The following is a 14,246-nucleotide window of genomic DNA, read 5'->3' as shown; positions in this document are numbered from 1 at the left end:
GAGGCACAGGTTGCAGTGAGCCGAGAGCACGCCACTGCACTCCAACCTGGGCAACAGGATTGAAACTCTGTCTCAAAAAGAAAAAAACAATTGTATTACATTTCACAGATTACACAAGACTCCCAGCAGGGTTTCTCGGCCTAAGCACTGTCAACATTCTGAGTTGGGGTGGGGGTGGGGGGCCCTGTTATCTGCATTGTAGGATGTTTGGCCAGAGTCCCTGGCCCCTGGCTAGATGCCAATAGCACCCTCTCTCAGTTGTGACAATCGAAGATGCCGGCCAGGTGTGGTGTCTCACGCCTGTAATCCCAGCACTTTGGGAGGCCAAGGCAGGCAGATCATGAGGTCAGGAGTTCAAGACCAGCCTGGCCAACTGAGTGAAACCCGATCTCTACTAAAAATACAAAAAATTAGCCGGGCTTGGTGGCGGGTGCCTATAATCCCAGCTACACAAGAGGCTGAGGCAGGAGAGTTGCTTGAACCTGGGAGGTGGAGGTTGCCGTGAGCCGAGATCACACCGTTGCATTCCAGACTGGGCAATCGAGTGAGACTCCATCTCAAAAAAAAAAAAAAAAAAAAGAAAAGAAAAAAGCCTGTAGTTACAGCCAAGTGTCCCCAGGGGAACAAAATCACCCCAGTTAAGAACCACTGACCTACAGCCAAACAGTGTTTTCAACAGAGCTTCTCAGCCAAAGCTCTCTTTGTTTAATTGGATCTCATATTAACTGTTGATAAAAGTCAACGTTAAAATATTTAAGAGTGACTCAGGAAGGCTGCTGGGAGAACTGAAGCTTCTGTGGCTCTCTTCTATTGGATACAATGGTTAGATCTACCCAGTGCTGGGTCCTAACTGGCTCGTGATGGCTCTTGCAACCCAAATGTTAATGATTTCAAGACTTTTCGGTGCTGGTTGTCAAACAGAGCTATTATAACAACTTAAATTATACAAATGTAAACTTAAGTAAATTGTATTTCTAAAAAAAGGGTAATAAATACTCAAAACCACATGCTTGCTATTTTATTACATTTGACTATTATCTGTGCTCAGGATGTGATTTATGCCTATTGTATCTGCAAGAGGAAACACTACATAATGGTGTGGGACCTGGCATCTCTTCCCAGCTCTGTATTCTGTGACGATCGTGGTGGTGACTTGAAATCAGTGGCAGATGCTATGCATCAGGGCTCTTTTTCCTTCCCAGAGAGTAGTTAGTAAAAATCTACCAGTACATCACTGTCTATAATCCAATGTTGGGCCTCATGAGTCCAGTCTAACAGGTTGGACTGTAATAATTTTGCTTAAATATTTTTTACAAAGTTCTTTTTCCCCTGTGGCAGAATTTTTTTCTCTATTAGATAAACCCTTTTTTTCTCTACATGGTAAGGGCAGGATATAGTATGTAACTTTTATATGTATGTAACTTTTATATACTTAAAGTTACAATATCTTTGAACATTTCTCTCCTTCTACTCCTACCCTCCAGAATAAACAACTCTACTTATTTGGGAAAACTCTTTTTTGGGTGTTATTCTAATGATCTCTTCTCTCTTAGCATTTCCATTTTAACTAAAAGTCGGATTTTTGTTTGTTTGAGAAGTGTTTTTATACAATTCAGAAACTTTTGCTGATAAAATCATGGGTGTACCTGGTGATATCAATCTAATTTCCTTGCCATCCTCACTGGTAGAAACAAGAGAAATTCTAGTGATGAGATCCTGTGTGTAAGGATTATGATTATATTCTCAAATGCGTTTCCATGCTCCCAAACCTCCAATGAAGAAGTTTTCTTTAATCTCCAAGTTCAATAAAAAATTGATAGAAAATATTACCACTCTTGAAGTCATGTCTTTGATAAATAGTTTGCAAACTGCATCTCTGCATCAAAATCTTTCTAGATGGAATGCTTCTCTCTTACAGATTCTGCATTTATAAATATGCAAGTTTCTTAATGCATCATAGATAGCATTTGAACTCTAGGATGTAAAATGTGGATTAACATGTTTCTTCAAGGGAATTTTCTTTCACTTCCTTCCTTTGCCCTTCCTGCTGTTGGCTGCAGTTTGATTTCTCATATTTTCCATTCATCACATTACCAATATTTTTTTTTTTGAGATGGAGTTTCACTCTGTTGCCCAGGCTAGAGTGCAATGGTGTGATCTCGGCTCACTGCAACCTCCACCTCCCGGGTTCAAGTGATTCTCCTGCCTCAGCCTCCCAAGTAGCTGGGACTACAGGCAAGCACCACCATGTCCGGCTAATTTTTGTATTTTTTTAGTACAATCAGGGTATCTCCATGTTGGCCAGACTGGTCTTGAACTCCTGACCTCAACTGATTCTCCTGCCTCAGCCTCCCAAGGTGCTGGCATCACAGGCATGCACCACCATGCTCAGCCTCATCACCAATCTTGACTGTCGTTTCTGGTGGTTGCTGAACTTCAGACATATCTGAGATCAGGCTCAGAGATTCTGATTCAGCGAGACTGAGATGAGACTGTATCTGACATATTTTTTGGAAGGTTCACATTGTTGTTTAATTTTTCTCTATTGGTTTTCTCCCCAACTATATGACACAAACATGGAAGGCATATTCCATGGAATATAATGCCTGTATATTCTACAGAACCTAGAACAATGTGCTCAGGAGAGCTTAATCAATACGGGATGTCTGACCACATGAATGAAGGGTGAATGAACACGTCTAATGCTTTGGTCATTTGACGACCCTCTCACTTCATGTACCATCCATTTGATGGCAATTAGGAAAGATCTTTCCATTATTGAATTGGACACCCTTTCCTTTCTCCCTTTAACTAGAGTAAGCAGTTCAGGAAGTTGTAGAGGGTGGTAGTGACATAAAATGAGGGCTCCAGTTCCTGTGAAGGGGATATTGACACGCTCTTACCTCCTCAATTGAATTAGCCCTGTGCATGGATGTAGCCTGGGGCGCTAGCAAATCTTAAGGTAAGCAAACAGCATGTAACACCACCTCTCCTAATCAGTCTGTTCTTTGTTTTAAATGCATTCTCCAAAAGGTTTCTTCCACCCTTTTTGGAAAGAAAAAAATGCATCTTCCTCACTTTTAAAGAATGCTCTGGAGTTCCAAGGAATGGAAGACGTGGTTTGTTAGACTGATCAGCAGAGTCAGCATCAAAGATACCCAAGTCCTGCGCTATAGGTCAGAGGCATGGCACAGGTGAGTATTTAATAACTTATGAAAAGCAATTATGGGCAGAGCTGTAATAGTGATTCCACATCCACAATTAAATGCTTCCAGTTGTGCTCTTTACATAACAATAGTATTATTCTTATGTTCAAAATAATCTCCTCTCCCATACAGCAATCTACTCATGGAATAGCAATCACTGCCACATTGTAGGCAATTTAGGATTGAAAAACCAGCTGGGGTTAATAACCCTTGGCAACACTGAGGACCTTCGTCTTGCCCTAGCTGGCTATTAATCCCCAGAAAATGCATTGCTCCTCTGTCATTACCGCATCATTTAAACAGTGGTTTGTAGCTCACTGCCTGTCTCTACGATGCGCTTTTGCACAATGATTTGCTTATAGGCATGGTACCAATAAATGTAAGAGTTGGTAACAAATGGAGGAGTTAGCGACCTAGTGTGTCGGGCAACGACACAAGCTCTCCCACTCCCAACTTCCAGCTGCTTAGTTTCTTCCCAATAATTATTTGTAAGCACATATCCATTTTATGTAGCCCATTTTGAAACACTCAATATTTACCAGAAACCAAACCCTTTGAGGTGACAAAACCTAAGGAATTACTGGCAAAACCTTCACCTGTAAAGGAAATTTCTATTTCAAGCAACAATCACAGAACAGGGGACCATTTAGGATTAACCTACATACAATCTGTTTCTGACCAATTTGCATGTTCGTTACATGGACAGAAACCAACATAACGCAGCAAGTCATGTCCGCCAAGAATTGTAAACTTTCTAGCCTGGATTAGGAGGGCGGAAAACGTTTCCCTCTTCCTGGGTTTTATGACAAAACTGTTAATAGGCCCCAGTGTACAGTCTCTTCTTGGAGAGAGAGATTATAATAATGCATTCCTCTTTAGCATTTGGCACCTGACACTGACATAAGCAGAAACCGTGGCAGTGCAGAAATCTGGGCTAAGGATGAGCACACAGCGACTTGCACCCGTCTTTCCCATATCTCTGGAAGTGATGCTTTTCCCTAGGACTGCAAAATGTTGCTACAGATTCTTCTTTTCTGACTCTGCTTGTGCTAAATATTTATTGTTCCCAAAGCCCCTCAATTACTATTGACTTTTTGCAGATACTGGGTCTTCTTTAACAGAAAAACGAAGATGTAATTTTCACTCGATCGGCCTCCTACTGCAGTAGAATATCGTGCATGGAACTGAAGTGTGTGGGCTAAAATAGTAACTTTCCCCTACACTCTAGTGTCCTAATGATAGGAGTCCTGCCTCATTGAAAAGTTGTTCTCCCTCATTTCGGTAGGATGTGATGCTCAAAGTAAAGGAGGAATGTGTTGTTGTCATCTAGATTGTATAGACTTGGGAATTCGTTAAAGCACCTCTCTTCCAGCTCTTGGATAAAAAGTAACAATTGGCTGGGCACAGTGTCTCATGCCTGTAATCCCAGCGCCTTGGAAGGCCAAGGCAGGAGGATCACTTGAACCCAGCAGTTTGAGACCAGCCTGGGTAACATAGTGAGACCTCATCTCTACAAAAAATACAAAAATTAGCCAGGTGTGGTGGCGTGTGTCTGTAGTCCCAGACAATCAGAAGGCTGAGGTGGGAGGAACCTGGAAGTTTGAGGCTGCCATGAGCTACGATCGCACCACTGCACTTTAACAGAGCGATATCCTGTTTCTAAGAAAAAAATAAAAAGCAGCAGCCAAGCAATAGAGTGATTATAAGCAAATCAACTAAATGCAAGTGGTTCAGTCATCCTGGGTATTCAGTTAAAAAGTTCTATAGCTGGCCGGGTGCAGTGGCTCACACCTGTAATCTTAGCACTTTGGGAGGCCGAAGCAGGCAGATCATCTGAGGTCAGGAGTTCAAGACCAGCCTGATCAACATGGTGAAACCCCGTCTCTACTAAAATACAAAAATTAGCCGGGCATGATGGCGGATGCCTGCAATCCCAGCTACTCGGCAGGCTGAGACGGGAGAATCGCTTGAACCCAGGAGACGATGGTTGCAGTGAACCGAGATCATGCCACTGTACTCCAGCCTGGGCAGCTGAGTAAGACACCATCTCAAAAAAAAAAAAAAAAAAAAAAAAAAAAAAAAAAAAAAAAAAAATCTATAGTTATGAAAATTGACACTCTAGGGAAGCCTATGTCACTTAAGAAAAGTGGAATCTAATTTGAAAAGGCCAATGACAATTTTCAAGTTTATGACAAATTGTTAAGGTGTTAAAATGACATCATTTTTGTTGTTCAGTCTTTAAAGAGAGAAACTGTAGTGCTAATAAATGTGTGCCAATAAAATAATTAAATGATAAAAGACTCAGATGGCAATTTATCACGAGGAGGCTAACACTTGGATTCTCTGAATTATTAAATTTAGAATTAGCTTTTATTTGGACTCACATTTCCAGGTAAAGTTTTTTTTTTTTTTTTTTTTTTTTAAACATTTCCTTAGAAGACCAGGGAATGGACAGACTGGTTATAAACTATACAACGATCTATGTGTAGCATTTCTGGAAGATATGTTGTACTCAAATATATAGGATATTTTGCAAAGCTTCTGTGGGGTGTGTGCTTGCTTCTTCCATTTCAACTACAGAATAGAGGGAACTATGCCTCTCATTTCCTTAAAGTGAGAAGGAGTTTGTGACTGGCTCTGATCATGGAACATATCTCAAAAGAGGCAACAGAAATCTGATTGAATGTCACTAAGAGTCTCTGGTCTCTGTCTCAGTAGATGAAATAAAAGGTATTAAAACACCTCATCCCTCTGAATCTGTTCCCTGGTTGTGTCCAAGGAGCATGGTGAGTTGCAGCCAACATTATTCATCACCATGTCTCTCCCCCAGGTTAAGTCTAGATAAATTATGTCAGCATTATGTACTACTCAGACATCTGACACTATCTCCCCTTTGGAAGTGGACCAGAAGCTGAGCCAGTATGACCCAATACTGCTGGTCATCATTTTGGGCAGGAAATAAAAGAACAATAATGACTCTTTGGACTTGTCGCTGTTCCCTGAGATCCTGAATTGTCTACCTTATGGAACTGAAAAGAATCAAATTAGGGTGTGGCTCAAAGAGGAAAGGCAGCCTAATTCTTATTTATTTTTACTGATACCTATTAGTTGCATGCATTTTGGAGGTACATGTGATATTTCGGTACCTGTACGCCATGTGTAATGATCAACTCAGGGTAATTGGGATATCTGTCACCTCAAACATTTAGCATTGGGAACATTACTGATATGATTTGGCTGTGTCCCCACCCAAATCTCACCTTGAATTGTAATAATCCCCAGTGTCAAGTATGGGGCCAGGTGGAGATAACTGACTCATGGGCGATTTCTCCCATACTGTTCTTGTGGTAGTGAAGAAGTCTCACAAGATCTGATGGTTTTATAAATGGGAGTTCCCCATACACACTCTCTTGCCTGCTGCCATGTAAGACATGCCTTTGTTTCTCCTTTGCCTTCTGCTATGATTGTGAGGCCTCCCCAGCCATGTGGAACTGTGAGTCCATTAAACCTCTTTCCTTTACTAAATACCCAGTCTCAGGAATGTCCTTATTAGCAGCGTGAAAACAGACTAATACAATTACAAATCTTCCTTCTAGCTACTTTGAAATAGACAAGAAATTATTATTAACTATAATCTCCCCACTCTACTACTGACTTTCAGAATTTATTCCTTCTGACTGTATTTTTGTATCCTTTAACCAACCTCTCTTCATCCCTGTTCGCCACCTTTCCTTCTAGGCCTCTGGTAATGATGAATCTGCTCTCTGCCTCCATGAGATCCACCCTTTTAGTTCCCACAGAGGAGTGAGAACATGTGGTATTTGTAATTCTGTGCCTGGCTTATTTCATTTAACATAGCAGCCTCCAGTTCCATCCATGCTCTCTCCTCAGTTTGGAAGCCTTCTCATCTCAATCTGGAGGGTTTCAATTTGAAAGATGTAAGAAAATAAGATGCTTGCCTCTGCCCAAAATGCAAGAAGTCTTTGCTAAACTCACTAAATCAGAATAGCTTGTGGCTTGAGGGAGGATGAGGTGCGAGGATTTGGGAGAAAAGCCAAATGTGATAACAAACATGAGCCCAAGCTCCTCATGGAAGATTCTTCTGGTGAACGGGCTGGCTGGGCACAGATGTCAGCATAGGTGCATTCTTGGCTGCACCTATGCTTTTGAGGTATGGGACTGGCAGGACTTGTTTTCTGGTCACAACCCTGATGACTAAAACAAGACCTGGTACAGACAGGATGAAGGGAAGAAGCTGGCTGAAGGCAGCCAATAGCTACTAAAGCAATCCCTAGCTGCCCTCATTGCTCATCAGCATAAGACACTCCCGCCAGCACCATGACAGTTTACAAATGCCATGGCAACAGCCCAGAAGTTACTGCTCCTTTCTATGGCAATGACTGGAAGTTATTGCCCCTTTCCTAGAGAGTTCTGAATAACTTGCCCTTCAATTTGCATTCACTCACCCCTTAAGTTGCATAAAATTGAACATGGGTATAAGTGGATATAAAGAGACTTGCCAAAAGCCCATCAAGTCCAGCTCTGTGTGTGCTGTCTAGGAGTTAGCCTGCTCCTCAGGGAGCAGGTTCAGTTCAATAAAAGGCTGTTCAAGACTGTGACTTTCCTTACATCCTCTCACAAAGTAAGAATGAAGCCCTTTTTCCCACAAAGCAGTGTCACCTGTCACCTGAAAAGGCAACGTAAGGTTGCTTGAATTCTTTTCTGAACGAAGCCAAGAATGCTCACAGGCTAAGCCCCAATTTTGGGGTTCACCTGCCCTGCATCACTTTTGCATCTCAAACCAAGTCATCCAGGTGGTATTTCCAGAGACCCCAGAGAAAGGCATCAAAAACCGCTTCTTGTTCATTTTGTTCAAAGGTATCACAAGTTTTTACATTTCTAGAATATCTGCTGCTTCCTGGGCTACTTGCTTTACGCCATGAGGGATAATTTGTTGTGATCTCATTTGCTGGTTAGTTTGACTGGTTTCATTTTAAATAGACAAGGACTTGTGTACCAGCCAAGCCTAGCATTTGGCCTGAGATGTTTTCATTCGTTAAAGCATTATGAGTAGCATCCTGTGTCAGGTGATGCAAGGGCTGGGAAGAAAATTCAAAGACAAGAAAACATTCCTCCTGCTCTTGAGGAGCTTACCCTCTGGTATCAACTACAGATATATTTTTGGGAAGATTCCTCCACTTCCCTCCCCAAAACAACTTCTTAATACAACCTCACAAGTTTTTGTTTTTTCATTGCATATTGCAGAATTTCAATATTTTACTCACTCAGCAAATCTGAATCCAAAAGTTTACTTGCATGGTTCATGCTTATATCTAAGCTTTGAAGTAAAGCCAGTACATTCAACCCCTTGGTCTACGTTCACCTCTTTTGCTGTCTTTGCTCACCACTCAGGAGAGCGAGCAGGAGGCTGTTGTGTTTATTCAAACCTGTAACATTACACTTAGGAAAAATGACATTGTTATAGGGCAAAGGGGCCCTAATTCTTACTTTATGAGGGGATATAAGGGAAGTCACACAGCTATTATTAAACACAATCGAGGTCTACATTCATAGATATAATAATTGATTATATGATCAAATCTTACAATTTTGAATGGAAATATACTTCCCTAACATTTTAGAACAGCGCTGCCCCATAGAACTTTCTTCAGTAAGAGAAATGCTCTTAATCTGCACAGACCAATGCCGTAGCCACGAGCTGTGACTCTTAAATACTTAAGATGTGATTGGTGAGACTGGGGAAATGAATTTTAAATTTTAGTCAAATTGAAGTACTTTGAGTAGCCATACATGACTATTACTACTGTATTGGACAGTATAATTCAATAATCATAAGATGTTTTCTTTATTGGATTCTGAAATAGCATGCTATACAATGTAAATATCTTGAAAAAGTTTAATGCACGGCATTTAAAACATTTATATAGTAGTTATAGTAAAGTTATTCATAATAAAAGAGTTATAGTTTAGCCATCTGTAGTACAGTGATCAAAATATAAAATCTACAGAGGCTGTTACAGTTTAGTTCAGCAGTCTAGTGTAGTGACATACATGGGGTAAAAGCTCAAGATTCTCTCCCTTACTATTTATGTGCCTTGGGAAGGCCATATAATGTCTATTTCTCAGTTTGTTCATCTGTAAAAGGCAGCTGACAATAATAATACATGTCCCACGGGATTGCTGTAAGAATTAAATGAGTCATTCACATACAAGCATGTATCATGGTACTTAGCTACATGGCAGTCACTCAGTATAGTAACCTGACTATTTGCAGACAAACAGCCCTCTTTGGAAAGATTGGTGGGCTGTTCCTTAAGTGTAAAGAGCCATTTAGATGTACTCTGTTCTTGGTCAACCCAAACATCAACACAATAAAAAAGTAGGCTATTAAGACAGCATACAGAGTTATTGCTGGCTTACGCCGAGTAGAATAAACACCATAAATTACTTGTAAGCTACCTATAGAATCAGTGAATTTTCAGGCATGAAAGGAGACTTTAGTCCAATCTCTTCATTTCACAAATAAGGAACTTGAGCCCCATGAAAGTTAAGTGCTTTGAACACAACCAGGCAGGAATTGAACTGAGCTCCTGCATCCTGACCCAGTATAGAGAAAATAGACTGTCTGATGTTAGTCAGGGTCATTCCTCCTAGAACTTGAATTTAACGGATGTCTGTGGTTTTTTGCACATCATTTTGCTAATAGGCAGTTTTCACGTATGAAATTCAAAAACAGGCTCACCCCTGTGTTTACTCACACACTTTTGCCAATATTTACCCAAACTGCAAGAGCATCTACATTGCATCTCCAGCCCCACTCAAGCCTTCAGATGACTTTGGCCCCAACTGTTCTGGTTCAAAATTTTGCCCATTTAGTGATAATGTCTAAGAGTAGATGGAAAATGTCTGTAGTGAACAGAGTCATAACAAAAACAATTTAAACCCTAATTAATTACTTTCTTCTCATACTAGTAATGTTGGTGAAGTAGTTTAAGGAGCATATTTACTACATTAAAGAAATTGGTGCAATACTGTGGCAAATAGAGTCAGGCTTTGCTATTGGGGATGGAAGATTATTGATTTTAAGAGGTTGAATAATGTCTTCCTCAAATTCATATTAACTTAGAATCTCATAATATGACCTTGTTTGGAATAATGGTCTTTGCAGAATTAATTAAGGTAAAGTTTGATGAGATTGCACTGGGATTAGGGTGGGTTCTAAATCCAATGTCCTTATAAGAAATAGAAGACACAGTGACACAGAGACACAGAAGGGAAGGTGATGGGAGATGGAAGGAGAGTAGAGTGATGGTCTACAAGCCACTGAATGCCCAGGATTACTGGCAACCACCAGAAGCTAGGAGGGGCCAGGCCTGGTGGTTCACACCTCTAAGCCCAGTGCTTCAGGAGGCCAAGGAAGGAGGATCACTTGAAGCCAGGAGTTTGAGACCAGCCTAGGCAATAGAGCAAGATATAATCTCTACAAAAATAATTTAAAAATGAGCGTGGCATGGTGCCAGGCACCTGTAGTCCCAGCTACTCAGGAGGCTGAGGTGGGAGGGTTGTTTGAGCCCAGAAGTTCAAGCCTGCAGTGAGTTATGACTGCACCACTTCACTCCAGCTTGGGTGACATCGTGAGACCCTGTCTCTACAAAAAAAATAAAAATAAAAAAACAAAACTCCACAAAAACCAAAAATAACTTGAAGGGAGGCATGGGGTAGTTTATTCCTCAGAGCTTCCAAGAAGAACCAACCCTGCTGACACATTGGTTTCAGGCTTCTGGTTTTGGACTTTGAAAGAATAAATTTCTGTTGTTTTAAGCCACTTAGTTTGTGGTCCTTTGTTGCGTCATCCCTAAGAAATGAATCTATTGATCACAATAATATAGCTTACTCTCAGCTTTCATTTGACTAGAGAAAAACAGGATTTACAGCTTAGGCTTTCAGACAAATTGCACCTAAAATTAGCAAATTCAAGGGCTAGTGATATGTGGTATTAGATGGCCACCAGGGATTCTTCCCTCCTGGTATTCACACCCTTGTATGGGTGCCTCACCTACTGAATGAATACGACTGATATGTGCAAATGATAGGTCATTGTGGAAATAAAAGAAAGTGACCGTCCTACCTGCAGCAGCAGCCCTGCTCCCTACTCTTTATCCTACCACCCTGTTCTCACTACCCAATTCTACTTTCTTCCTGGCACTGATCCATCTGTTTGCCTGCTCAGTTTCTGACTCCCTCCACTGAGATTAACAGCCCTGTGAAGGCAGGTGCTATGTCTGTTGTGTTCACAGCTATTTCTTCTATAACTAGACCCTGAAGCAGCCCTTGGCACACAGTAGGTCCTTCCTACATATTTGTTGAGTGAATGAATACATAATAGTTTGATTTAAAAATAAAGTCAAATAAATTGGGCCTTGTGCCTCTCCTTAGGTCAATGATTCAAAGTGGGATGATGTTGTCCCCCGAGGACATTGGCAATATCTGGAGACAATTTTGGTTGTCATACCTGGGGTAAGAGTGCTACCAGCACCTACTAGGTAGAGGCAGGGATGCTGCTAAGTATCCTATAATGCCCAGGGTGGCTCCCAACAACATAGCATGATCTGTTTCAAAATGTTAATAGTACAGAGATTGAGAAACTCTGCCTTAGAAGAAAGGAAAAAAAGGAAGGAAAGAAAGAAAATGAAGTAAGAAAAGGAGGAGGGAAGGAAGATAGAAAAAAAAAGAAGGAAGGAAAGAGAGAGAAAGAAAAAGAGAAAGAAAGAAAAGAGACACAGAAAGAAAGAAATGAAAAAAAGAAAGACAGGAAAGAGAAAGGAAGGAAGGTAAGAAAGGGAGAGGAGGAAAGGGAAGGGAAAAGGAAGGAGAGAAGGAAAGGGAAGGGAAATGAAGGGAAGGGAAGGGAAAGGAAGAAAGGAAGATGGCTTCACAACGACCTTTAAAACAAAACTTTAATTTTTCTTGTTTTTATTTTAAAAACAAAAATAAGATTGACAAGACTATAGAAGAATATTAAATCATAGAAAACATAAAAATCTAGAGATAAAAATTCTATATTTATAACCAGACTCAAAGGGATTTGACCCTTTGGTTTTTCATGGCACAATAAACCAAATGAGTTTGTTTAGTAGTTAAAATGTGAGCAAGAATGCATAGATGTGGTAAGAGTTAATTTAGGATTAAAAAAAAAAAAATCCCCCCCAAACAATAAGGTTGTAACACAGTAGTATCATTTAAATAGCACTTTCCAAAATGAAACTCTCATTTTCTTAGCATAAAAGAGATTTTAAACTTTTAAAATACACACAGTCAGCCAGGATCAATGGCTCATGCCTGTAATCCCAGCACTTCAGGAGACTGACGCAGGTGGATCACTTGAGGCCAGGAGTTTGAGACCAGCCTGGTCAATGTGGCAAAACCCTATGTCTACTAAAAACACAAAAATTAGCCGGGCATGGTGGCCTACGCCTGTAGTCCCAGCTACTTGGGAGGCTCAGCCAGGGGAAATGCTTGAACCCCGGAGGTGGAGGTTGCAGTTAGCCAAGATCGCACCACTGCACTCCAACCTGGGTGACAGAGCGAGACTCCATCTCAGGAAAAAAAAAATGTGCTCAAATCAATGGAATGATCCCTGGCTATTGTGGGATGCAGAGCCGATCACGTGAGTGGTGTATAATCTGTAAATCACACTCATGTACTTGGAGCTTGGCTGAGGTGCTGTCCTGGATGGAGCCCATGCTGCTAAGAGGAACCTTCTAGAACAATCTCCCTTTTCCCTTCTAAATTGATTTCTATTTTAACTTCTCTGGACATATATGTCTTGAATAATTATGTTCTCATACTCATCATGCTGCCACTGACTAATAGTTACTGTGCCCAACACTTCGTATATAACAGTGGGCTAAGTACATTTTCTGAATCTACTCTTCAAAGTCTTAGAGAATCAGGATAGTTAAACTGTCTTCACCTGCTGGGTAAAATGGCCAGTTCATCTTGCTCAACTCCTCCACATAAATTTTAATTGAAATATTTTTTAAAATGGAAACTTTACATTGAAAAATAAAAAAAAAATTTTAAGTTTAAAATTCTTTTTAATTTCTCTCTCTCTTCTTTTTTCTTTTTTCTTTTTCTTTTTGGCAGCATCTCACTCTGTCACCCAGGCTGGAGTACAGTGGTACAGTCTTGGCTCACTGCAACCTCTGCCTCCTGGGTTCAAGGGATTCTCATACCTCAGCCTCCCAAGTAGCTGGGACCACTGGTGTTCACCACCATGACCAGCTAATTTTTATATTTTTAGTAGAGATGGGTTTTTACCATGTGGGCCAGGCTGGTCTCAAACTCCTGGCCTCAAATAATCCATCTGACTCAGACTCTCGAAGTGTTAAATTAGAAATCTCTATGAAAAGACTTCCTACTGAGCTTCGTGAAGCAGCTCCCAGTGAGCAGTGTGAATGTGCTTCTGTGGTTGTTTATTACCTGGAGGAAGGTGTGGGCCCATAATCGTGACCTGACTTTCAGGACTGCGCTTTCTCCTCCTTCGAGTCGTCCCACTGCACAGGAGATTTGTAAACACTCGATATTTGTACAATTCTGCAAACAATAGCAGTGGGAACACGTCAGAGTCTTTAAATCATGGTAGAGACAATGAAGTTAGCTTATCGACATTTTATTCCCTCAGAAGTCATCGCCTTATCATAAATTATTAATTTAAATAGAGAACAATATATTGCAACAACCAAGAAAACATAGTTTAGTGGCAAGGATGAATCAACTTTAGCGGTAATGTAGAGGTAAAATGGAACACAAAATACAACATAAAATTTAAGCTCTTTTCGAACGACTTTAAGACAGTCTTTCTGCAGCAGCAATTGAATTGTTCTGTTTCATTTTCTCCGAACTGGGGGAGGCATTGCTCATAGATACTCACAATACCCAATGCTGGGTTCAGCAAGTCCGGAAGGGATTGCAGAGGAAGACCCCTGAGCCCATATTATCTCCAAGACCTGCAGTTAC

The 14,246-nt window shown here is 40.8% G+C and overlaps 1 protein-coding gene across 2 annotated transcripts in view; it reads right to left on the bottom strand.

Moving 5' to 3' along the window:
- Positions 1-14,246, bottom strand: part of ITGA8 (integrin subunit alpha 8) — a 203,687-nt gene that overhangs the window by 17,400 nt on the left and 172,041 nt on the right. For both annotated transcript variants that reach the window (XM_023223234.1, XM_023223233.2), the window contains one exon: positions 13,710-13,823. In XM_023223234.1, the coding sequence (XP_023079002.1) occupies positions 13,710-13,823 (114 nt within the window). The remainder of the gene's footprint in view (positions 1-13,709; positions 13,824-14,246) is intronic.

This window comes from Piliocolobus tephrosceles, chromosome 9, assembly GCF_002776525.5.
Source record: "Piliocolobus tephrosceles isolate RC106 chromosome 9, ASM277652v3, whole genome shotgun sequence".
NCBI lineage: Eukaryota > Metazoa > Chordata > Mammalia > Primates > Cercopithecidae > Piliocolobus > Piliocolobus tephrosceles.
The sequence above is the reverse complement of the archived record's forward strand: the minus strand, read 5'-3'. Positions and strand labels throughout refer to the sequence as shown.